Source organism: Dendropsophus ebraccatus, chromosome 1, assembly GCF_027789765.1.
Source record: "Dendropsophus ebraccatus isolate aDenEbr1 chromosome 1, aDenEbr1.pat, whole genome shotgun sequence".
In the NCBI taxonomy this organism is placed as follows: Eukaryota; Metazoa; Chordata; class Amphibia; order Anura; family Hylidae; genus Dendropsophus; species Dendropsophus ebraccatus.
In genome coordinates this window covers 209,539,926-209,565,195 of record NC_091454.1, presented here as the reverse complement: position 1 = coordinate 209,565,195, position 25,270 = coordinate 209,539,926, and the positions used below count along the sequence as shown (strand labels likewise).

Sequence of the window (25,270 nt, the reverse complement as noted above, 5' to 3'; positions counted from 1 at the left end):
TATTTACACCCCGAGACATTATGGATCCTGGCTAGTACTTACGAGACATCTATGGTCTGAACAATCACCTACACCGTTGAGCCCCCACAGACATCCGCGGACATCCCACGAATGGATCATCAGAGACGGTGGATACTGTCTTGGTGGGCGCTGTCCACCGTACAACACGGGAGAACGGATGAATGTGTTAATAGGTCGGTCTCACGGTACATTATAAGCTACTATACACTCCAATCATGTTTACCCCTGACGTCACTGGTTACTCTAGCAACAGGACGCTACATCTCTGGTGGTGCAATCTAAGATGGCCGTGCGTTCCACCTACGGCGTGCGGTTCAAGTATCCATTTCCTGGTTGATGCTGCTGATCACGACGTATGAGGGAATCACAACTGCTCCGATATGTTTTTCATTTTGTATATTTGTATATAATTGTGTTGACCATTATGAATTCTTATATAAGATATATTCACTTTGTCACTTTGGAACTTGTTGTTCCCTTATTATTTATATATATTTATTCACGCTAGCTAATTTGAATATCATGTGTGTGAAATGAACACGTCATTAATTGCTTTGCACAGGATATATAAATCACATGTTTGCTTGGAAATGTATTCACTGGCTTGAGAAAGACGTCATTGAGACGTCGAAACGTCGCTTACTTTTTCCGTGTGTTTGTATGGATTAATCACCAATACAGATTTATTTTTCACCAAAGTCCTGTGTGCCGCGGTTACTTTTTGAATATTTATATAGACACCCGTGGATCGGGGTGTGAGCTACGGCACCGGGCCAGGAATCTTCACTGAGTGCTGCGGTATTTGTGTTTTGATACGTATAGATAGATAGATAGATACAGATATCTAGTTGTTTTGTGTATAGAGGTCCTGCTGTAACATATATATATCCTGCTGTAATAGACAGGGCCGATTCTGGGGTTTCTGCCGCCTGAGGCAAACCTCAGACGGCCGCCCCCTCACAACCCCCCCCCCCCCCGCCGCCGTAACCGAATCACCCGCGCCTGCACCCCCCGCACCCCCCCCCCCCCCCCCGCCGCCGTAACCGAATCACCCGCGCCTGCACCCCCCGCACCCCCCCCCCCCCCCCTGGGCCGGCTCTGCAGCCACTCACCTGTCCTGCAGCAGCCGTCCGGTCCCGCTTACCGCTGTCCCTCGCCGACAGTCAGCAGCTGTCATCGCCGCCAACGCTCACCGCTGTCTCCCGACCCTGCAGCCGCTCACCTGTCCTGCCACAGCCGTCCCGTCCCAACGCTCACCGCTGTTCCTTTCCGCGCTCCAGTGCCGTCAGTCAGCAGCTGTCATCGCCCTCCAGAGAGTCGTGAGTGCCTGGGGTCAGCGGGGGCATTGCGGCCCCCGCTGACCCTGGGCACTCACGACTCGCTGGAGGGCGATGACAACTGCTGACTGACGGCGCGGGACAGCGGTAAGCGTTGGCGGCGGGACGGGACGGCTGCGGCAGGACAGGTGAGCGGCTGCAGGGCTGCTGTCTGCCGCCCCCTGCAGGGGCGCAGAATCTGCCGCCTGAGGCGGAATACTCATTCCGCCTCATGGCAGAAACGGCCCTGGTAATAGATATATATATATTACAGCAGGACCTCTATACACAAAACAAGTAGAAGAACCAGCACATACAGGACACTTAGTTTGCAGAGCCTACCGTGCTGCCCTCTATCAGGTCAGGTGTCCGATCACATGACTCGTGACATCATCAAAGGTCCTTCAGACTCACAGGTCCTCATTCCTACTCGGCTGTAGGGAAGATTTGTGATGGAAGACAGGTGCTCGGGGGCCCCAGTATGGATCGGCGGGCCCCTAACTGTCACATGCGGCCTCTAGGGGCCCAGTCCCCTTTGTTACTACACTTTTTTTTCTTTTTTACTAACAAAAAAAATGTAGTAACAAACGGGAGTGGGCCCCTAGAGGAGCTGGGGGCCCCGGCATTTGCCCTACTTAGCCGGGTGCTGACGCCGGCCCTGGGCGTAATACTGCAATTTGGGCATGTTAGATGCACCCAGGCATGCTTCCCTTGCTGTCCCAGTTGCAGTCCAGAGGTGTTTGCATCAATTTCTAAGGTGTCAATGTGGACTTGGAAACCTAAATTTGACCACTTGGAGATCACCAAGAAACAAGCATTTTTCTCCTATAGACTTCAATGGGGTTCAATATTCGATCGAATAGTCGAACATCTCGGTCTGTTCAAATCGAATTTCAAGCTTTCGGATATTTCACTACTCACTCATCTCTAGTCACAATATCTTTTTTAGAATCTAATGGTCCCTTTCATTACCATTTTCCATTCATCAATAGGTGCTGAGATTTCATGAATTTTTGTTTTATTCTTTCATATTTCATTAAGTCGTTTCCCATTAAAAAATAGTAATTGTGCTATATATTCGGCCAAGTCAACAAAAATGTGCCTCTAAAATATAACTTTTAATGCAAACACATTTTTACAACAGGGAAAAAGACTACTTTGCAGAGAGTAGCCGAAACGCTGGGGAAGATTTGGTCTCAATTTCCTGGGGGTTATACCCTCCCAAAGACTCTTTAACGTTGGGGTAGAACCGCTTAAAAGTGAATCAAAAGTTAATGCCGTGACCTGGATTCGAACCGGGGTTGCTGCGGCCACAACGCAGAGTACTAACCACTATACGATCACGGCAGCATTCTCGAGCCAGGTAGGAGTCGAACCTACAATCTTCTGATCCGTAGTCAGACGCGTTATCCATTGCGCCACTGGCCCTGCAGATACAGCTTCTGTGTCGGTCATCAGATTCCGCAACAACAGTAAACCCAGCGAGAATGTACCCTTACCATAAGTGCCTTCCATTTCCCAGGCAGTGAGGAGTTAGTGACTACTGTACTATAATTGCTGGTTTTGTTTCCTGTGTATAATGTACTTACAGTATATAGTGCTGTTCTGTAATTTACTGTACAGTATATAGTGCTGCTCTTTAATGTGCTGTACACTATATAGTGCTGCTCTGTACTATACAGTTTATAGTGCTGCTCTGTAATGTCCTGTACAGTATATAGTGCTGTTCTGTAATGTCCTGTACAGTATATAGTGCTGTTCTGTAATGTCCTGTAGAGATTATACTGGGCACTTTTCAATATAATATATGGGTACTGCAGGTAACTTTTGGTGGGTGCTGGAACCAATTAAACACAATTACATTATTTCCTATGGGAAGACACTGCTCGGTTCGCAAACTGCCTTCCGGACGATACGGACGAAAATCGTTCAGTGGAATAGGGCCTTAAGGATATAGGGAAATATTTATCACTGTGTGCCAGGGCAAAGACGCAGACTTTTAAGACAACCTGGTTTGCACAAAAATGGTCACCTATTCCCCAGTGAACATCCCACTCGACTGATGGTCAGGTGAGGGGGTGCTGCAAGGCAGGGAGGAGGCGTGGCCTCTCCCTTTGCCTGATTTATCATGATTATAGCCGTAGTTTTACAAATTCGTAGAGCATTATGTAAAAAATGTCCTCATCCATGTCCTTGTGCAAACCGTAATCGTGGAACAATTAGCCAATAGAAGTCTATCGGATCTGAATCTATAAAAATACGGATCACCCCCCCATCGGATCCGCAGATGCAATATGAACAAATTTTTGGATGGCTGACTACTGCAGAAATAATGTATGGTCCTGAAAAAAATTACCGAACGTGTGAATGAGGCCTAAGCCTGCAAGCAGGTGTGAATCATGGCAGAAATCTACATCTGCCCCAAGGCGTGCACCTCTTAGTAAATCTGGTGGGGCTTTTCTTTTTTTATTATGTACTCGTATGCTGGTCTGGATAAATTATCCCCATTGTGTATATATAAAAATGTGTACACAATAGCTGTGTCCTCGTCCTTTCCTGGCTGATAGACCAGGGAACGACCGAATGATGTTCAATCAATTTGTAAACGATCAAAGATGAAAACAGATCCAGATTCTATCAAACGATCATCAATTTCTTGTTGGTCCTTTAACCCCTTAACAACGCATGATGGGCCGTTAAGGGGGATCAGAGAGGGCTCCCGGCAATATATACACGGATCAATGCTGTGTATATAGAAGACCCCTGGGGGATCAGTGCTGTGTATATAGAAGTCCCCCAGGGGGATCAGTGCTGTGTATATAGAAGTCCCCCAGGGGGATCAGTGCTGTGTATATAGAAGACCCCTGGGGGATCAGTGATGTGTATATAGAAGTCCCCCAGGGGGATCAGTGCTGTGTATATAGAAGTCCCCCAGGGGGCTTCTAATTACTGTATGTAAAAAAATAAATAAAGTATTATTAATAAATAACCCCCTCCCCTAATAAAAGTCCAAATCACCCCCCTTTTCCCATTTTATAAATAAAAATAAATAAACATATTTGGTATCGCCGCGTGCGTAATCGCCTGAAATATTAATTTATTTAATTCCTGATCTCGCACGGTAAACAGCGCAAGCACAAAAAAATTCCAGAGTGCAAAAATGTGCATTTTTGGTCGCATCAAATCCAGAAAAATTGTAATAAAAAATGATCAAAAAGTCGCATATGCCAGTCCCCCAGGGGGAACAACCCTAATACCAGGGGGGCTTCTAGTATAAGTGTAAAAATAAAAGTGTTATTATTAATAAAAAGTCCCCTAATAAAAGTGTGAATCACTCCCCTTTTCCCATGTTATAAATAAAAATAAATAAATAAACATGTTTGCTATGACCGTGTGCGTAAACGGCCAAACTATTAATTAATCACATTCCTGATCTTACACGGTAAATGGCGTAAGCGCAAAAAAATCCCAAAGTGCAAAATTACCCGTTTTTGGTCGCATCAAATCCAGAAAAATTCTAATAAAAAGCGATCAAAAAGTCGCATATGCGCAATCAAGGTACCGATAGAAAGAACACATCATGGCGCAAAAAATGACACCTCACACAGCCCCATAGACCAAAGGATAAAAGCGCTATAAGCCTGGGAATAGAGCGATTTTAAGGAACGTTTATTTTCTATAAGGGTAAATTTACACCGGCGGATCCTTCGGGAGTCTCACGCACGAAATCTGCAGCTAATCCGCAATACACATATTATTCTTCTTATAATTAATACGTGTATTGCGGATTAGCTGCGGATTTCGTGCGTGAGACTCCCGGCGGATCCGCCCGTGTGAATTTACCCTTAAAGGTTTTATTTTTTTACGAGCCATCAATTAATATAAAAGTTTTACAAGTTGCATATCGTTTTAATCGTACCGACTTGAGGAACATATATAACATCAGTTTTTCCATAGGGCACACCGCGTAAAAATGAAGCCCCCCCAGAGAAAAAGAATTGCGTTTTTTCTTCAATTTCCCAGCGCATACAATTTTTTTCTGGTTATGCAGCATATTTTATACAAAAATTCAGCCTGCCATTGCAAGGTACAATTAGTGAAAAAAATAAGGGCTCATGTGGGTCCGTTGGTGTGAAAATGCAACTGCTATTGCCTTATATACACAAGGAGGAAAAAACGCAAAAACAAAAATTAGCCCGGTCTTTAAAGGGGTATTCCCCCCAAAATTATTTTTGCATTAATACGTTTCTCACCCGTAGCTTTCCATCTTTCCAATATAAATTTATTACGGATTCTGCACAGTTTTGCTGTTATCTAGGTGCCCCCACCCCCACGGATTGCATAGAATCATCAGCTCTTAGTACACTCCGACACGCTCCCTGCTCCTAGCCCCGACCCTCAAAGACAGCATCACGTGTCCTCAGTCTCTTCAATGGGCCGGTTAGTGCTTCTAACCCAGCACACTGAAGAGAGGGAGGGCACTGAAACAGTGACAGCAGCTGCTGCTGCTGAGCACTGTCACCCTCTCTGACAGCAGAGTATACCCCGCCCCAAGCTCAACCCACTGTGTGCCCCCCCATCCCTCCCTCAGTAGAGGCCGTGGCAGCGTTTGCCTGCCGCTCACCCCGATGCTCCTGTGCACCTGCGGCGGCTGTGCCCGCCCGCCGCTCACCGGGAGCTCCTGTGGCGGCTGTGCCCGCCCTTCACTCCTGTGAGTGATCTCCTGATGGCCGCCCGCATAGAGCTCACCCGGCCCCGCAGCCGCCACCCGCCCGGTGAGTGCAGTGCCCCCCCCCCCCCAAAGCACCCAGTGACTGCAGCCCCCTCAAAGTGCAGACTGCAGACGGCTCAAAATACTCAGGGGGACTTGGTGAGTAAGACCAGCTAGGTTTGGGAGCATTTCATTTTTTTTTAGCTCTTGGGAATACCCCTTTAAGGAGTTAATCGTTGCCTGCTATTCTAAGAAATGGTTATCGCTTAAATCCAAACGATAATCGTCCCGTGTAATACGGCCCTTCCCTGGCACATCACTGTTAAATTTATTGCGGAAAACCCACAGTGACAAGCGATCAGCCGAATGCAACTAATCACACGAAACGCTGGCCAATGTAATCCATGATGGAAATAATCCAGCATGGTGGATCAGACTTTCTGCAGACATGTCTGCCGTCAGCCGTTGCAAATGATGGCTTTTGATTTAGAGACGTCGGCCAAACGCTAAGACGAACCCTTTGGGACATGACCTACACGACAAAGACGTGGGTTGAAATGACTCCAAACCATTACCTCACGTCCATACCTCAAAGCTGCATTCACATACATTCTTATTAAGCTGTGTTCACAAATTGCTGTTTTATTTTAATGCGATTTTTTAAATCGCGGTAAAACGCCGCAACTCCGAAAACGGGACGTGTAAGCTTGTGCGCTAAACAATAAAAAAACGAATAAACGAGATTCCCGCACATTGTAAGCTCAGTCGGTCACACTGTGCGTCTCTGTCCCCATAATAGCCGCACAGTTGACGTCCCAACTTGTTCCCGTGTCACGGCGCTTCACGACGTCTACTTCAAAAAGCCGCGCTTACCCGCCTTTTCTCCCGACCAATCACATCACTCCTTTTTGGCTAGGTAGGCGTAGACGTCGATCACAGCTGTACGGTCATTGGTCGCTTCTCGGGAAGGTTATTATTGGCTGTGGGCGGGGGCGCGCTGCTCGTTCTTACATCCGGGTAAACAGAAAGTTACCGGCGCCTGTGAGGGGTACGTATATGTGAGCTCGCCCTGATACTGTGCTCTCATTTTTATTTACCAAACCATATTTATTATCGAGGGCGGTCTCCCCCCTTTTCCTGCTGCTTATGGTATAGTCCACAGGTTCTCTAGCTCTGGCCCTCCTGCAGCTGTATAAAACTACAAGTCCCACGATGAAGCTGGTGTAGCTTTGCAGCAGTTGGAGGGTTATATATATAGTAGGTTCAATGGGCTTCATGCTGTGCTTTACTGCTGATGCTAAAATAGACCTTACAGCATGGGGTTATGGGCATGATGGGACTTGTAGTGTTGCATTAACTCAGGGATGGGAACCTTCTGCCCTCTAGTGGTTGCAAAACTACAATTCCCATCATGCCTGGACAGCTATGGCTGTCCAGGCATGATGGGAAATGTAGTTTAGCGAGGGCTGTAGGTTCCCCATTCCTCAACTGTAACAAAGTTGTACAAATATCTTAAAGTCGCCATCCCTGGTGTTGCCACTCCAGTACCCCCATTCATGTAAATAGGCTTACGTAGTGACAGTGACTCCGCAGGCTATACTATATTATACTGTTGAGTCATTGTCACAACCACTTGTGGGTCCCGACCTCCCGGGTGCAGTCACCTCACAGGACTCTTTGTGTCACATAGACTCTCTAGAAATTGCTGTTCCTGTGAGGACTGCACCCGGGAGGTCGGCGCTACCGATGCTATGATAAAGGCGAAGTGACCCTTATGTGATTCAGTAACCTACCATGTAATACCTGTGAGCACCCACTCCTCCTGCCCTTACTAATGCTAATACGGAGTCCCCCATCTGTCAGATACACCATGGACTGGAGTTATTCCCTCTTTGGAGCCATATTAGATAGTATTTTAGAATTTGGTACCGAATTTGTAAAAAAAAATAAAAAAAAACGCTATTACTGTGAAATTAAATAGTATGCAGTGGGTCATGGGCAACAGCAGCATACCCTGTTGTTGCAGATCTGCAGTGTATTTGCGATACTGGTGCAAAACCATTGTGAGGTCTCCTCCCAATCTCCTACTGGATCTGACATTGACCCTACAACGTGGAGAGTATGGTGCATAGTATACTGTGCTAATCCTAGGTTCACCCATCAGCATCTCGCAGTTCAAGGAGGACATTGGAATTAGACATGGCCAAGCACAGCAGAGGTTGTTGAATAGGAAAATGCATAGTATTTCCGCACCCCGTTGTGTGGATTTTGTTGCACATTTGCTGTGGATATGCAAACTAAAAAGGACATGTGCTACTGACCGTAACAGAGGTGACTGGCCACACAAATGTTGTCTGTGTGGCTGTTGACTCCCAATGATTGGCCAACTTGATCTAAGGGCCCCATTACACGAAGCGATAATTTGCAGAATCAGGACAATTTGGCAGATCATCGTTCCGCATAATAAAGACAATGTTTATCAGCTGATAAGGTCTTTTTGGTCCGGACCTAAAATCGCCGGCCGCCGACCGTGTATTAACGCGTAAGGCTATGTTCACATTACGTGAAGAGACCGGCCGGATGATCTTTTGGCCGAAGTGTTCTGATGCGGGCACCTCAGCGCGCGCCCGCATCAGAACCTCCCACAGCACACAATGAAGCAAGTGGCCGGAGCCGCTCGCTTCATTGTGTGAACTGACAGGTCTTTCTGCGGCTGCAATTCACTGAATTGCGGCCGCAGAAAACTGACATGTCAGTTATTTGCGTCCCCGTACAGGATCTCGGCCGGAGCTTATACGATGTGTATGCGCTCCGTCCGGGATCCCATAGAACATAGGCTATGTTACACACCGCACAAAGTACTTTTACGTAGTGTGAACATAGCCTAAAAACGATGCGCGGCCGATGACTGTGAAAAGAAAAAATAATATACACACCTCTCCACGCTCCCTGATGTCCTGCTAGCTTCTTTCCACTCCCTGCAGTGTCTGAAGGGAAAGGCTGCCCAGCCAATCCCTGGCTGATGCACTGTCCCAGTGATTGGCTGAGTGGCCTTAAGACACTGCGGGGAGCGGGCCGAAGCTAGCAGGACATCAGGGAGTGCAGAGAGGTATGTATAGCTTATTATTATAAAAGGGCTGCACGGACATCACTAACGATATATATGCAGCCCTTCCTGCACGATTATCGTGCTTTATATGGGCTCAGTAAGCGAGCACCGATCTAGCAGATTGGCACTCGTGTAGACCAAGTCATCATGCCGTGTAATACGGCCTTAAAGGGTCCGACTTGTGGATAGACGACTGGCACTCATAATGGATTGTTATCTGCCTGTGTAATAGGATCCTGATTACAGGCAGGCCACAGATGTGCTGCTCGCAATCACAGACCATGCACTTCTGAAGGGGATTAAAGTTTATTAAGCCTAGACAGCAATACGCTCCATATAAGGCCTTTTTTTTTTTTTTACACATTCTGCGCACGGTCTGTATATACGGATGGTGTGCAACAAAATGGACTTCGGATGACCCGGCATCATGTATAATTTTGATGCCGGGGACTCCAAATCAGTTGTTAGTACAGTACCGCAAAGATTTAAAACGATTCAGAACTCCCGGCAACATAACAAAACATGATGCTGGGAGGTCCGTGAATCCACATCTTCCGTGCACAGTACATATTTATGGAACGTGGGAATACAGCCTAAGGTCAGGTCCTACTTTTTGCGTTGCAGGCTACCATCCACACACAGATCTATTTTCAAAAGGTATGTATGAGACCATTAAAATCTATGGGTCCTTTTTCTGTCCATAATTCAGGATCCTGATTTACAGACAGAAAAAAACTGATGTGTGGTTGAGGCCTTGGTTGTGGGTACATCATTTTTATGCTTCAAAGGTAGTTTTCTTCATTGCTAGTGAATGTATTGTTTTCAGTATGACGACACACCACATTTCTGTTTAACTAATTAGCATTTTGTCATTTATCATAGGTGAAGAGAGTATGGAGCCCGCTCATAATGTCACCCCCACTAGATCAAGTCCAAGGAAGAAGTTCTCTACTCCTCCACATGTTGCTGCAACAAGCCCTAGTCCAGCAAAGAGACAGAAGAACAGTCCAAACAACTTATCATTTAAAGAGACTTCCCCCAGCCCCCGACAGAGAAGGAAATCTTTAAGAAGATCTGTTGGCAAGAAGCAACGTAGGACGTTGCCTCCAATCTACCACAATGCCGCAGGTTAGGATAGTTGCCACAGCCGTCCTATTCATTTTTTTTTTTTATAATATATCCTTTAAAGCGTCACTGTCGTTTTATTTTTTTTGCAGAAATCAATAGTCCAGGCGATTTTAAGAAACTTTGTAATTGGGTTTATTAGGCAAATATGCCATTATCTGCATTCAAAAAGACTTTCTCCAGGTCCCCCCCTCCCTCCTCTCTCTCATCCTCTGCTCATTATCAGGAAATGTCGACTCTTTTACATCAGTAGGACCCTGTGTATCCTATGGGGAGGAGGGAGATTAGTTTCCAGCAGAGAACAAAGGATTACACAGCAGGAGCTGCATGAAAGCCGGTATTCAGAGGTCAGAGAGGTCAGTGCTGACAGTCAGAGGAGATAGCTGGTGATGTAGCTTTATATTAACTCTTTGTTGTCCTGTTTTGGTGCCTCATCTCACTCCACCCCTCCCCTCTCCATAGAGAATCATGAAGACAGGGGGGAGAGCTTCAAACTGCTTTTTCATGATAAAAATGCATTTTTCGGCTAATAAACCCAATTACAAAGTTTCCTAAAATCTATTGGTTACTATTGATTTCTGCAAAAATTTTTTTACTACAGATATAACTTTATTATTTTCCATATAGCAGATTGGCACTTGCCTACACTGTGCTGTCTGAAACGGCCTTACAGAGCAGCCTTCTTTGTAACATTGTGTCTGCTTAGGGTGGGTTCTCACTACGTTTTTACAATCCGTTTTATTGCTTTCTCCCCGATCCTGCGTGCTTCAGCTTCAGAGCAACCTGTTTGAGCTGACAGGCCTCTCAGCCAATCACTGGACGTACAGTCCTGGCCAGTGATTGGCTCAGCGGCCTATGAGCTCAGGCAGGCCGCTGTAAAGCTGCAGGGCGTGGGACCGGGAAGGAAGCAGACCACAGAAGGAGCCCTGGAGCATGGATGATTAATGTACACTGTTTGGGCAGGGGCTGCAAGGACATCAGTAACGATGTCCGTGCAGCCCTTGTTAAACGGTTATCGGGCCATATAATAGGCCCAGTAAACAAGCGGTGATCTAGCAGCTTCTTTACAGTATTCATCGGGCCCCCATCGGTCGTGTAATAGAACCCTAACGCAGTTTTTATTATGTGGCTGGGGTTGCAGGGAACATAACAAAGCTGTATGCCTACCTTGTCCTGTCCTCCGTTACCAGTTTCCTGAGTGCCCCGTATCCTCTGCCGTCCTTTTCTTTACCAGTTCTGGTGATGTGCGGACAAGAAATGGCTGATCAGCCGCTGATCTCTTTTCTGTCAATTCTCCCAAATCAGTGTCTGTGCAGAATATCAGCGTAACTAGTAAAGAAGAGGACCTATCTGAATGCTGCGTTCTGCCATTCTTATGTTAGTCCTCCTGGAAATGCGTGAATAAACTGCTTTGTCTATATGAAAAATACAAGAATTTCACAAAATGGACCAGTCAGAAGAGCAGGGTGGCCCCCTTCAAGCCCTGGCTGTGGGAATGGATTGTGTGTAAAATCCATATTTCCATTCAGATGTGCCTGATCATATATATATTTTTTTCTTGTAAGCTCTCAGTGAAGCCATCAGTTTGGAATTACCAGAAAGTGATCGACTGTCTGAACTTCTGCAGTCTTGCTTTGAGGTATGTATTGTCTCTAACTGTAGTAATGGAAGATGTAACTTTGCAGGGACGATAACTAACGTATCTGTGGAGCACAAAAAATAAAAAATGTAAAGGGGTATTCACATCTCAGCTTGTTACTCAAAAACAAATGGCAGCCCCATGTAGAATGAGTGGAGGGCAGACCACACAAACAAACTGAGCACTCCATTCATTGTGGGGTAGTTACGTTCTCAGGCAAGTGGACCCCCAGCCACCAGCTTGTTATCCCCTATGCTATGAACATGCTTTAGTGGGAATACCCCTTTAGCTGTCTTACGACCATCACAGCCTGCCCTATACCCAGATGTTTAGGAGACGTTGTATCAAAGTAAGGGGCCTATTCCACGGAGCGATAATTGGCCGAATCGGAGCGATAATTGGCCCGATTCGGCCGATTATCGCTTTGTGGAATAGAGAGAACAATCAGACGATGATCGTGTCATCGGCTGATCGTTCATTTAGGTTCAGACCTAAAATCATTGTTCGCCACCAGCGCATCACTAAGGCGGAATAGCGGTGCGCGGCGGCGACCGACGATTTCAGCAGCATCATACATTACCTGTCTGGGCTTCAGGTCTTCTCCTTCTTCCTCCCGGTCCCGCGCCACAGCGGCTTCGGAGTGGGGCTGTCTGAACTGACAGACCTTTTAGCCAATCACTGTCCGGAACCGCGGCTGCACATACATGGGTGATTCCCTTTTTCTTGACTTTACTTGAATATAGTGGACTTGAATATCGATTTCAATAGAGCACCACCCGAATGTGTTCCTTGAGTGTGTCTATTGCTAATGAAGACATATAGCGTATGCAGGAGTAGTAGTGCCGGGCCCATTTTTCTTGTTGGACTAATTAGGAGACATTGTATACATTCATAGTATGTAGTAAGGCATTAGGACTTAGTAGCTATGGCATTTCTTTAGAAGATTGGTAGATGCTTCTTCTGTACTTCTTGCAGATGACGTAGCTAGAAGACAGATGTAATACATACATTTTCTGCTTTGAAATTGCAAAAGTAAATGGAATCTGTTACCAAGACCCTGAACAGAAAAATGTATTACATAGTTCTATACAGCTGTTCTGAAGGAGAGCAAGCCCTGATTGCTGTCTATACATACATACATATACATAGCTTCCTAACAGCGGCCAATAGGGGCAGGAAGTGGGTCCTCACGAATACTGAGGACTACTGAGCTTTCCCAAAACGGAGAGGACTAGTGTACAGTGCTGTGAGTTATCGATATTTATCAGGATATCACTGAACAATGTCATATATCTTTCTGTTAAGTGTCATTGTCACTCAGTTATACTGTTCTCAGGTGTATTTTGTGTGTATATAGTGTGTATTTTGTGTATATAGTGTGTATTTTTAGGAATCTTTGTACCCTATTCTGTCTCTCCCCTGATGACCTCCCCATAAGAGGTGACAGAAACGTGTTGGAAATTCATACCTCCCAACTTTTTGGACGGCCAACGAGGGACACGTGGTTCACTTTAGGAAAACTTTACATTTCTATACTTTTTAATTCAAGGATGCAATCACACATACAGGATTTGCTGCAGATTGATGTTACATTGATATCTGCAGCAGATCCTGTATGTGTGATGCATCCTTACATCACACACAGTAACCCTGTCTGTTATTGGGGGCCCGCAACTGCAGACAAGTTTACTATGTGTGTCAGTAACTGTCCGCATTTGCACATTGGTAACACAGGCGCACAAAGTCTTAATCATTTTTTGTGGCACGGAACATGGCCCCCAAACGGATCCGAAACGCCTACAGATGTGTGTATGGGGCCACATGAACTGTATGTGTGGTACGATCTGTGACAGGGGCCATAATGTCACATGATTCATGCGAATATAACAATTTTTAGGACCCATCTTTCACCACGTGATAGAATAATATGCAAGTTTGGGTCTATTATACAGTAAGAAACCAGACACTTTCTAGAGCAACATAAAAAGTTTATTAATGCAGATTGAGTTTCTAGTTAAAAAAAAGACACATGTTAGGGGTAAAGAGGGACAGAGGGACTTGGCTCAAAAAGTAGGGACTGTCCCTCCAAAAAAGGGACACTTGGGAGGTATGGGAATTATAAGCATATTATTGGTGTACACACATATTGGTACATCAGATGGTCTATGGTACTGAGAGGGGGGTCATTACTGGGAGTTACTAGAATACCCTTCCAATGGTTCTTGTCAATTCCGGCCCTCCTCCTTACATAGTAGTCCATTGCTAGAGATACAAGTAAGAAGAGGGAGAAGATTCCCAGAGATTCATAATGTGGAAAGGAAGCAAATCCGAGATCTTTTGGCAAGGTAGATCAAGCGAGATACTATATCAAAGATTAAATATTGAGAAAAATAAATGAAATAGGATTATACTTACCTATCAGATCACTGGCATCGTGTTGTGCTGTCAGTCTGTTGTGCCTTTTTAAATGTTGTTATCTTGCCACATACTACATTTGTAATGCTGCAGCCTACCCAACAGTCGGAGGACTACAGGACCATCCTGAAGTTTCCTGAGTTCAAACCATCAGGTGTTCTGAAGTGTAAAAAGTTTGCTTTACGTTATAGTGTTTAAGGGAGGTTAACCTGCATATACTTACTTGTTATATTTTATGTAATGAAACATTTACCCCACCTGCCCTCTTTGTCTTTATGTAAAGTCGTCTCTTCGCAACCTGGAAAACTCTCTGTCCCATTCGGATGGATTCAGTGCAGAATCATTCAACGTTGCTAGTGAGTATCTGTTGAAGAATAAGCGTAACAAGCAGTTTCCCTTTAACATAAGACTTGTTTATAGTGCAGACGTAGTAAAACTAGCCATATCTGTACAAACTGCTCCAAGGTAAACAGGAACTGATTTCATCATTATTCTTTACTCATACGACTTATGGAAGGGTTAAAACCAGTTAAGAATATCCACATTGCATTACAGTTAGGCTGTGAGTTAAAGGGTTTTTCTGGTTAACAAGTTTAACATTTATAAGTGCAGTGAAACATAAACATATTCACCTGCCAACGATCCCCTCACCATGCTAATCCTTCTGCTCAGAACAGGAGGGTATATGGGCCAACTGCAGAGGGGGGTGTATACAGGGGGAACATTTACAGAGGTGGATGTATACAGTATGTGGACTACCTGCAGAGGGGGAGGTATACAGTATGGGGAATACCTGCAGAGGGGGAGGTAAACAGTATGGAGACTACCTGCAGAGGGGGATGTATACAGTATGGGGGCTACCTGCAGAGGGGGATGTATACAGTATGGGGGCTACCTGCAGAGGGGGATGTATACAGTATGGGGGCTACCTGCAGAGGGGGATGTATACAGTATGGGGGCTACCTGCAGAGGGGGATGTATACAGTATGGGGGCTACCTTCAGAGGGGGAGGTATACAGTATGGAGACTACCTGCAGAGGGGGAGGGAGGTATACAGTATGGAGACTACCTGCAGATGGGGGATGTATACATTATGGGGGAATAACTACAGGGGGGGAGGTATACAGTATGGGGACTACCTGCAGATGGGTGGTGTATACATTATGGGGTAATAACTAAAGGGGGGGGGGTATACAGTACGGGGACTGCCGACAGAGGGGAGAATATACAATAAGGGGGAACAACTACAAAGGGGGAGGTATACAGTATGGAGACTACCTGCAGAGGGGGGAAGGTATACAGTATGGAGAGTACCTGCCGAGAGGGGATGTATACAGTATGGGGACTAGCTGCAGAGAGGGGAGATATACAGTATGGGGACTACCTGCAGAGGGAGGGGTATACGTTATGGGGGAACCTTACTGCAGAGAGGGGATGTATACAGTATTGGGGAAGAACTTCAGAGAATGTAGGTATACAGAATGGGGACTAACTGCAGAGGCGGGGGAGGGAGGTATACAACATTGAGGGCCTTACTGCAGAGGGTAGATGTATACAGTTTAGGGACCACCTGCAGAGGGGGGGGGGGTATACATTATGGAGGTCTAACTACAGGGGAGCTTACAGTATAGGTGCCTAACAGCGGGTACATACAATATGGTGACTGCCATATAGAGAGGGGCTACAGTGTAGGGGCGTACCGTGTTTCTTCAAAAATAAGACCTACCCTGAAATAAGCCCTAGCCCTTTCTTTGGAGAAAAAGAAAAATATAAGACCTTGTCTTATTTCTGGAGAAACACAGTAGTAACTGTACTGTGCCTAGAGTAAATGGACAACTTATACCACTTATATGACTATACAATGACATACATAGAAGACTCTCAATGGACATGTGCATCCAGAGTATTTCTCTAACTATACTTGAATATTGCTAATGCATTGCTATCAGATCTGTTACCTGATCGGAACATTAGCTTTTGGGTATTATTGACCGTCCGTGTACATATAATTTATGATGAATTTTAATTCTTCAGCCGCATTGGTGAAAGAGAAGTTTAATCGTCTCATAGAACGATTGTCCCGCGATGGAACCTTGATAAAATGTACAGAGAAGCTGACCAGGTGAATAGTGTCCATCATTGTCTATTCCTGCATTAGCCCCTTTTAAAGGACAAGTGCCATGAAAAACTTTTTCCCAGTAATTGAAGCACATTACAAAGTTATATAACTCTGTAATATGCTTCAATCACCTATCTGCCTCCCTTCCCTGTCTTTTCCCCCCTCCACCCCCCACCAGGAAGTGTAAGAAACTCACACAGACCTGATTACTGTCGTCACCGTCACCAGGCAGCTCCTTCTTGTGGGGATGAGTCATCAGCAGGAGGGCTGCTCTAGGTCCTGTTACACCAGCCTCCCCCTCCCCTCCTTGTCAGGTGACTCTGCTTGCTCAGCTTATCTTCTCTAGTGACATGACTCCTTCACTGAGTCCATGGCAGCAGGAGAGAGGGTATGAGGGGAGGGGGGAGGGGCTGCCTATGTGCCGGAGTCAGTCTGAGGGGAAGATAAGCATGACATGTGACAAGTGATGGCTTGCAGTTGTTCAGCCAATGGGAGCTGAGCAAGCAGAGTCACCTGACAAGGCAGGGGAGGGGGGAGGCTAGTGTAACAGGAGAAGGAGCTGAGAGAAGAGCTTGGTGACAGTGACGACAGTAATCAGGTCTGTGTGAGTTTCTTACACTTCCTGCTGGGGGGTGGAGGGGAAAAAAGACATGGAAGGGAGGCAGATAGATGATTGAAGCACATTACAGAGTTATATAACTTTGTAATGTGCTTCAATTACTGGGAAAAAGTTTTTCATGGCACTTGTCCTTTTAAGGGGTAGTGCGGCGGTAAACATTTATTTACGAAATAACACACATTACAAAGTTATACAACTTTGTAATGTGTGTTATGTATGTGAATGGCTCCCTTCCCCGTGTTTCCCCCCACCCACGCTAGACGTCATTGTCACAAGATGGCGGACGAGGGTCGACACGAATGCGGTAAGTATAATGCACCAACACTTCCGGGTCTAGCGTGGGTGGGGGGAAACACGGGGAAGGGGGCCATTCACATACATAACACACATTACAAAGTTGTATAACTTTGTGATGTGTGTTATTTTGTGAATAAATGTTTACCGCCGAACTACCCCTTTAAGCTTCCGTCTTCTCCTTTGTCATGTCTCCTCACCTTTTCCCCTTTTTATGATTAGCTGAAAAAGAATCCTCTTTTCACAGCATGGACACCTGTCTGATCAAATCTATGCCCGCAGAGTGTAAAGAACGATTTCTGTCAGTGATCAAAGGAGCATAGCCCTGGTATAGAGCAGTAGTAACCAGCTTCTCTTTCGTACTTGGGTTTCGATAGAGATCAAATGCACAATAGTGGCCGTGCTTGGTACTGCAGCTCATTACCTGACCGGGAATCGAACTCAACTTATGGCCTTGATGCTGATGAAAAGTTTAGAATCTCCGTTCTGTCTACGTGCTATTATTGAGTGACGCAAATGTGACTGTCCTTGTACTTTCTGTAAGCCATACTCATTATACTGTTTTTCCATCGATGTCGGCTTAGTTAATGTGTATAATTTTTTTTATTCCCTTTCAAGTGCCATACAAAGTGAAGAATTTGAAGTTGTTCAGAAGGAAATCAATGACAATATCTCCAAGTAAGTTTTTTTTTTTTTCTGTTTTATAGTATCACTCTCCTTTATTTTAATACCTGCCCTTATACGTTACACCTAAAGGCCAGTTCACACAGAGTAAAATCGGCGGAATCCTGCCTGCCGTCTGTTTCAGTGGGAAGGCTCGTTGCCTCCGCTTCTGCCTTTCTCCGCTCAAAGAATTGACTTGTCAGTTCTTTGAGCAGACAGCCGCAGAGGCGTGGAAGCCGTCCCATTAAAAAAAAAAAAAGGCAGGCGGGATTCCGTTGATTTTGCTCAGTGTGAACAGACCCTAAGGGTACTTTTCCACAGGAACAATAATCGGCCCCATTCGACCCGTTCATTTAAGGCCAGACCTAAAATCATCGTTCCCCCACCGCGCATCGCTACGATGGAATAGCGATGCGCGGCAGACGACCGACGATTTGAGAAGCGCAGCATACATTATCTGCAGGGCTTCTCCTCCGCTTTGTCTTCCACGCCGGGTCCCGCGCGCTCTAGCTTCAGAATGGCCTGTCAGGCCATTGCTAGAATGGCCTGACAGGCCATGCTAGAGCGCACGGGACCCGAGGAGGAAGACAGAGCGGAGGAGAAGACCTGACAAGTAATGTATCCTGCAAGGACATCGGTATTGATGTCCCTGCAGCCCTCGCTCAACGATCATCGGGCCGTGGAATAGGCCCAGTAAACGAGCGGCAATCTAGCAGATCGGCGCTCGTTTACATCGTTGATCGGGCCCTGCTTGGCCCGTGGAATAGGGCTATAAGGGTCCTATTCCACAGGCCAATAGGGGCCCGATCAATAATGTAAACGAGCGCCGATGTGCTACATCAGTGCTCGTTAACTGGACCTTTTACACAGCCCTACAATTGTTTAGCGAGGGCTGCAGGGACATAGTTACCGATGTCCTTGCATCCCTTGTTTAAACACCATACTTTACCTAAGCATGTTGCAGGTCTTCTCCTGCGCTCCTTCTTCCTCCCAGTCCCGCGCACAGCAGCAGCTTCGGTGCAGCCATTTTTGAGCCCCCCCCCCACCGTATGGGGCGACCCTACCTGCCATATAAGACGACCCCCGACTTTTTCGGGGTTAAAAATCGTCTTATACGTCGGAAAATACAGTAGATAACCCCTTTAATAGCCTGTCAATAGCCCTTCCTAGTCCTCGCAGCACCCAGAACACCCAGTCACCAAGTACATGTTAGGAAATCAATATCCGGGAAGCTTTATAGAGTGGCTTTTTTAGTCCTTCGGCCAACTGGGTTTTGTCCAGTCCTGAGTTAAAGCATAACTGTCATTTCAGGGTCATTTTTCTGAAAACATTAAATATCAACAGTACAAGCGATTTTAAGAAACTCTGTAATAGGTTTTATGTACTAAAAGAGTTTCCTTCTGTACTGAAAAAGCAATCTCCCAGCCTCCCCCCTCACATCAGATGAAGCAGGATTTCTGTGCCTATTATGTGGCTATGGAGAGGGGAGGGGCTGTTAGGAGTGACTGAGCATGGAGCAGTCCTGCACAGCACAACACCCTGCAATCTTCTCTCAGTAAGTTCATAGATAAGCACTGACCTTTCTGACACCTGAATTTAGCGTTTTAGGTGCCCAGAGAGTCTACAAACAGCTGACCTTCATATCACCTCTTCCTGCTCCCTCATCTCCCTCAGCCCCTCCCCCCTTCATAGGCTTACAATGGAGAGAGCAGAACCCGTCTTCACTGGCTTCTCTGTAATGAAGACGTGTTTGCCTGCACAGATAAGAAGTCAGGGGGGGGGGGAGGCTGGGAGATTGCTTCTTGAGTACAGAAAGAGGCTTTTTTGGCTGATGAAACCTATTACAGAGTTTCTTAAAATCGCTTATACTACTGATTTCTGCAATAAAAAAAAACATGACAGTTACACTTTAATATATGTTTGCTTATCCTGTCTAATTTAGAAAGATCCGTCTGTGTAAGATGCAGAATGGTCCATGACGTTGTGTAGTTTGGCATTTATCTGAGAAAACTACAGCGTGGGTAATTGTTCACATATTATCGGCCTTTCTTCTTCCACTTCAAAGACTTTTCTATGTAATTAATGGGATGCGAGGAAAGTAAGAACGCGAAGAAACCCATGAGTGCACCGGTGGCGGCAGAGGAAACACAGACAGACCAGTCTATTAATTGTCCGTCTCCTCCAGACCTTACACCACGGATGAGCAACCTCCTGCACTGGAGCTGTCACTGTTCCTCATCCTCCAGGTGCTTGGCAAGCCTATGGCGGCCGTGACTAATACGGCCTCTCCCTGCCTTACAGCACATTTATAAGGCGGCAGACAGGCTATAACCACAGGATAACTGCTTTTGAAGTAGCATCCTTTTGATCAATGTACTAATTCCAAATGATTGACGTTTATTACGAATTCACGGCTAAGTCTTCTGTATTCGCAGTTTCACTACAGAGTCCAGTCGCTGGGACGAGCTTCTCCAAGAGTACCAAGAGAAAGCGGATGTCTTATCCAGGTATGTGTTATTAAGGTTTTATGTTTGTTGCCTCTTGTCAACTAGTGGTTAATCCCTTATTACGTGCCTTATGCTGGCCTAAAAAATACAGCTACTTTCTTGCAAAAACAGCACTACCCTTGTCATCAGGTTGTGTGCGATATTGCAATTAGTTTCCATTCACGTCAATGGAAGTGCAAAACTACATCCAAACTAAGTACAAGAGTGGATCTGTTTCTGGCCATGTTTTCCTAGCCCCTTTAAAGTGAATATGATATTGCTTTATACATTTACATTGGTCCATCGGTCTGTTCATTTTTAAAAGTTTAGCATCGTTGTAGTCTGACTACTGTAATCTTTAGATTTTTCAGTCTATGTTGTTTATAGGGGGGTTCTATAGGTTACCTTTTTTAGGGTAGATGTGAAAAAAACAAACAATTCTGGCATTGGGTATTTCCTTAGACAACATTCAATAATATATTTAAAAAAAATTCATATAAGGCTTGGTCCTTTGGGGTAAAAAAAAAAAGCTATTAAAACTTAAAGGGGTACTCCGGCGGTTATTTTATTTTTTTTTCTTTTCAGATCAATTGGTATCATAAAGTTATATATACCGCCATATTGTAAAACATAATTTATCTTTTTGAACAGGAGTTAGGCCTTTTGGCCTATGTCACATAAAACCATTACTATGCTATTACTCCTATATGGTGCAATTGTATTTGGTTAAAGAGGACCTGTCACCCCCTGTGCCGGGGTGACAGGCTCCCGACCCCCAGCTAGATCCCCTTATACTGACCTCATCTCGCCGAGTCCCGCTCGGAGCCGGTCCCGGGACGGAGATATCCCGGTCAGAAGCCGGCGCGCGCGCTATGGAGATAGGTCCGGCGTCCATAGAGAATGAATGGAGCCTGCAGCGCGCGCACGACTCCATTCATTCTCTATAGACGCGGGACCTATCTCCACAGCGCGCGCGACGGCGTCTGACCAGGATATTTCCGTCCAGTGACTGGCTCTGTGAGCGGGACTCGGCGGGATCAGGTCAGTATAAGGGGATCTAGCTGGGGGTCAGGAGCCTGTCACCCCGGCACTGGAGGGTGACAGGTCTCCTTTAACCGTTCTATTTTACACAGGATAATTGGACTCATTTGCGGGACCCTCTTTACTGTTATTGGTTTATTTCCCGTTTTTCTTTCTTTCTTTTACTATTTTTGGTTTGGTTTGTTACCTTGTTGCCATGTTAAGGTAACCTGAAGTTTGGTGTAAACTACATCTGGAATATATAACACCTTTCTATATATGTTTATTCATATTTACCTATTTCTCATGCTGTGAGGATGTACAAAGAAATGTACCATTGTAAAAATTGGTTAAAAAACTTCTATTAAAAAAAAAAATCTCCAGTCTTCCAGTACTTATTAGCTGCTGTATGTCCTGCAGGAAGTGGTGTATTCTTTCCAGTTTGACACAGTGCTCTCTGCTGCCACCTCTGTCCATGTCAGGAGCAGGAGAGATTTTCTATTTGCAGTCTATTTCCTTCCATGCACAAAGGTGGCAGCAGTGAGCACTTTATGAGACTGAAAAGAATAAATCACTTCCTTTAGGACATACAGCAGCTGATAAGTACTGGAAGACTGGAGATTTTTAAATAGAAGTAAATTGCAAATCTATATAACTTTCTGAAACCAGTTGATTCGATTTTGCCAGTTTACCTTAAAGTACTCCTGTTCTGACACCCCCTCCCTGTGTTCTTCCTGCTTACCCAATCACTAATAGTTCAGATATAACCAAACACTGATATAGCCAGACTCTGTATACCGTACCAGTTGACTTTATAGTGCAATATAACTGTATTGTGGTATATTTTGTTCTGACCCCTATGGTCCCAGACCCCCTGATCCCCATTCGCATCACTGGGGGCTGAGTGAAGGAGAGAGGGGCCGTCACCCAGTTTCTAAGTATAAAGATGCTGCAGTCGCTATTGCAGCCGGGGGTGATTTCAGTTATCATAGCCACTGCTAGCGGCCGCTACCCACAGTGTATGGAGCAGGTTGAGCTCCTGGTCCTGCCCCATACATCCCTGCAGGCATTCTGACGTACAAGTCTTTCAAATATCACAATGGATTTGACTCTATCAATTTTTCTAATCGTTTTGTATAAGCAATTTCTAATCTTGTTTCTAAAGGCAACTTGAAGAAAACAAAGCGAATCCCAACCCCCCATCCAGCGTCCATGATCTGCCGTCTTCCCAAAAACAAGTCCTCCAGAGCAAACCAGACTACGGTGCTATTTTACACCAGCAGGGGGCAGTATTTGACTGCATGGAGATTGTGGTATGTTTTATGTTGTAGAAAATATTTCTTCTCTATTTTCATGACATTTCGTGTTGTTATTCCGGCTTCTTGTATATGTATGTGTCGGGGGAAGGGGGGGTGAGTACTTTTGTTCGTCTTCAAGTGAGATAATCTGGTCACATCCATCACGACTGATTTCTCAGTTTCAAAAAACTGTATGGAACTTTCTTAGGGCCCTATTCCACCGGACGATTATCGTTCAGATTATCGTTAAATCGTTCGAATCTAAACGATCGTTCGGTTGAAATGCAGTTAATGATTAACGACCGAACGAGAAATCGTTGATCGCTTTATAAGACCTGGACCTATTTTTATCGTTGCTCGTTCGCAAATCGTTCGCATTGAATAAGACATCGTTCGGTCGTTCGCAGTAGATACGAACGCAATAGCAAGAAAAAAGCGATCACAAATACGATCATAAGTAACGATTATCGTTCCATGGAAATGAGTGAACGTTTTCAGGTCTTTCGCAATAGCGGTCGTTTGTCGTTAACTATTATGCAAACGATAATCATCCGGTGGAATAGGGCCCTTAGTCAACCAACCTGTCACACATCTATACAGTAATAACAGTGATACCTTATTCAGACCTTTTTTTTTTTTTTCTTTTATAATTTTTTATTAACCTTAACCTGTCTGAAAACACATGCTTTAATTCTCATGGAATATAACATGGATATAAAACTCTTGCTTCTATGGTCAGGTTGATCAGAGAACAGGTTTGAAGCTGTATGTGATCACACCTGTCGTCTCTATCATCACTATGTTGTGATGTCACGGCCTCTATTGGACCTGCTGATCTTGTGCTCGCTGGGTTCCACACAATAGCAGAGCTGCACGTTAAGGCCCTATTACACAAAGCGATTATAGGCGGTATTTGGCCGATTATTGGCCATTACAGCCAATAATCGCTTCATGTTATAGAAGGCAAATATCTGCTGACATGCATGATCTCGGATGATCACTGTGTTTTAAAGGGGTAGTGCGGTATAAAACCTTTTTTCACTAAATTACACACATTACAAAGTTTTACAACATTGTAATGTGTGTTATTTATGTGAATGGCCCCCTTCCCCATGTCCCTCCCCCCCGACCATTGACCCTGAAGTGTGATACAGTATACTCACGGAATCACTGTCGACCCTGGTCGCCATCTTGGGACGATCACGTCACTCTTCAGCCCTCCCTCATGCTGTCCCCCCTCCAGTGCGTCATCAGCTGCTCAGCCGTGATTGGCTGGGCATAACAGAAGACATCTGGGGTGCTGGAGGGGGGCCAGCATGAGGGAGGGCTGGAGCAGTCAGGCCGTCCTCCTGAAGAGTCCAAGTCCAACAGGGGTAACAGCATCTCACAAGGCAGATGTAGTTTTTTTATTCCAGCATGGCACAGGTATATCTGTGCCATGCTGGAATAAAAAACTTTATTTTTTCATCTACATCCGCCTTGTGAGATGCTATTACCCCTGTTGGACTTGGATTGTTTTGCTCTATTTGGACACTAGGGCTGGTAACTATTGCATCCATCAGCTATACATTTAAAAAAAAAAAAAAACATATTATGACTGGCAAGTCAATGAAGAGGAGTGCTATAGTATTTGCTTTTTTGGCCTCCTGAAGAGTGATGTGATCGTCCCAAGATGGCGGCCGGGGTCGACAGTGATTCTGTGAGGATACAGTATCGCACTTCCGGGTCAACAGTCGGGGGGGGGGGGGAGATGTCTGGTAACATGGGGAAGTGGGCCATTCAAATAAATAACACATATTTTAATTTGGTATAACTTTGTAATGTGTGTTATTTAGTGAAAAAAAAGGTTTTATACCGCACTACCCCTTTAATGTTTTTCAACATGTTGAAAGACAAACGAGGAGCAAAGCAGCGATCAGCTGCCATCGTTCCATCTCATAGGAGCAGCGGCAGCAGACCACCCCTATCTCCTATGGACTCCCCGGACAATCTACAGAGCATCCAGGGAGCGCCTTCTGCAGCTCCCCATGGCCCCCCTGCACTTACCCGCTCACTGTCGGCGCCTGTGATAGCTTTGGGTCATGTGATCAGTCGGACTTACAATGGAGCTCTATGGAGCCAGAATGATTTGTCCCGGCTCTAACTCCCGATCGGTACGGGTCTAAGCACTCAGACCCGGACCGATTAAAGCTTTTGACATGTCTCATTTCCCAGAGGAAATTTTACCTCCAATATAAAATCCATATGTAAATTACAAATAAAGACAGAACAAATCATTGTTCGAGCACAAACTGTAGTCATAGCTGCCCCATTCACCTAATAAAACAAAAAACAAACAACAACTGCAAATTACGAAAAAAGGTTTAAAAAAACAAAACAAAAAACAGCCCTATGTGTAATGAACTGTATTTCTTAGTTGGGTCATTGTTAAATGG

General features: G+C 45.3%; 1 protein-coding gene and 1 non-coding gene across 3 annotated transcripts in view; one reads left to right on the top strand and one right to left on the bottom strand.

The window, feature by feature from the left end:
* Positions 1–2,692: 2,692 nt before the first annotated feature.
* Positions 2,693–2,765, bottom strand: TRNAR-ACG (transfer RNA arginine (anticodon ACG)). Its single transcript has one exon. It is a non-coding gene; the product is annotated as a tRNA-Arg (tRNA).
* A 4,261-nt stretch (positions 2,766–7,026) lies between these two features.
* The window catches only part of DSN1 (DSN1 component of MIS12 kinetochore complex), a 26,506-nt gene continuing 8,262 nt past the window's right edge, over positions 7,027–25,270 (top strand). The window contains exons 1-8 of one of the 2 annotated variants that reach the window (XM_069972704.1): positions 7,027–7,096; positions 10,040–10,285; positions 11,848–11,921; positions 14,620–14,692; positions 16,371–16,458; positions 17,987–18,046; positions 20,467–20,538; positions 22,703–22,850. In XM_069972704.1, coding sequence (XP_069828805.1) covers positions 10,051–10,285; positions 11,848–11,921; positions 14,620–14,692; positions 16,371–16,458; positions 17,987–18,046; positions 20,467–20,538; positions 22,703–22,850 — 750 coding nt within the window. In that variant the 5' untranslated portion in view covers positions 7,027–7,096; positions 10,040–10,050. Of the gene's footprint in view, positions 7,097–7,243; positions 7,306–10,039; positions 10,286–11,847; positions 11,922–14,619; positions 14,693–16,370; positions 16,459–17,986; positions 18,047–20,466; positions 20,539–22,702; positions 22,851–25,270 lie in introns of those variants that run through there. The other variant, XM_069972773.1, reaches the window with a different exon arrangement.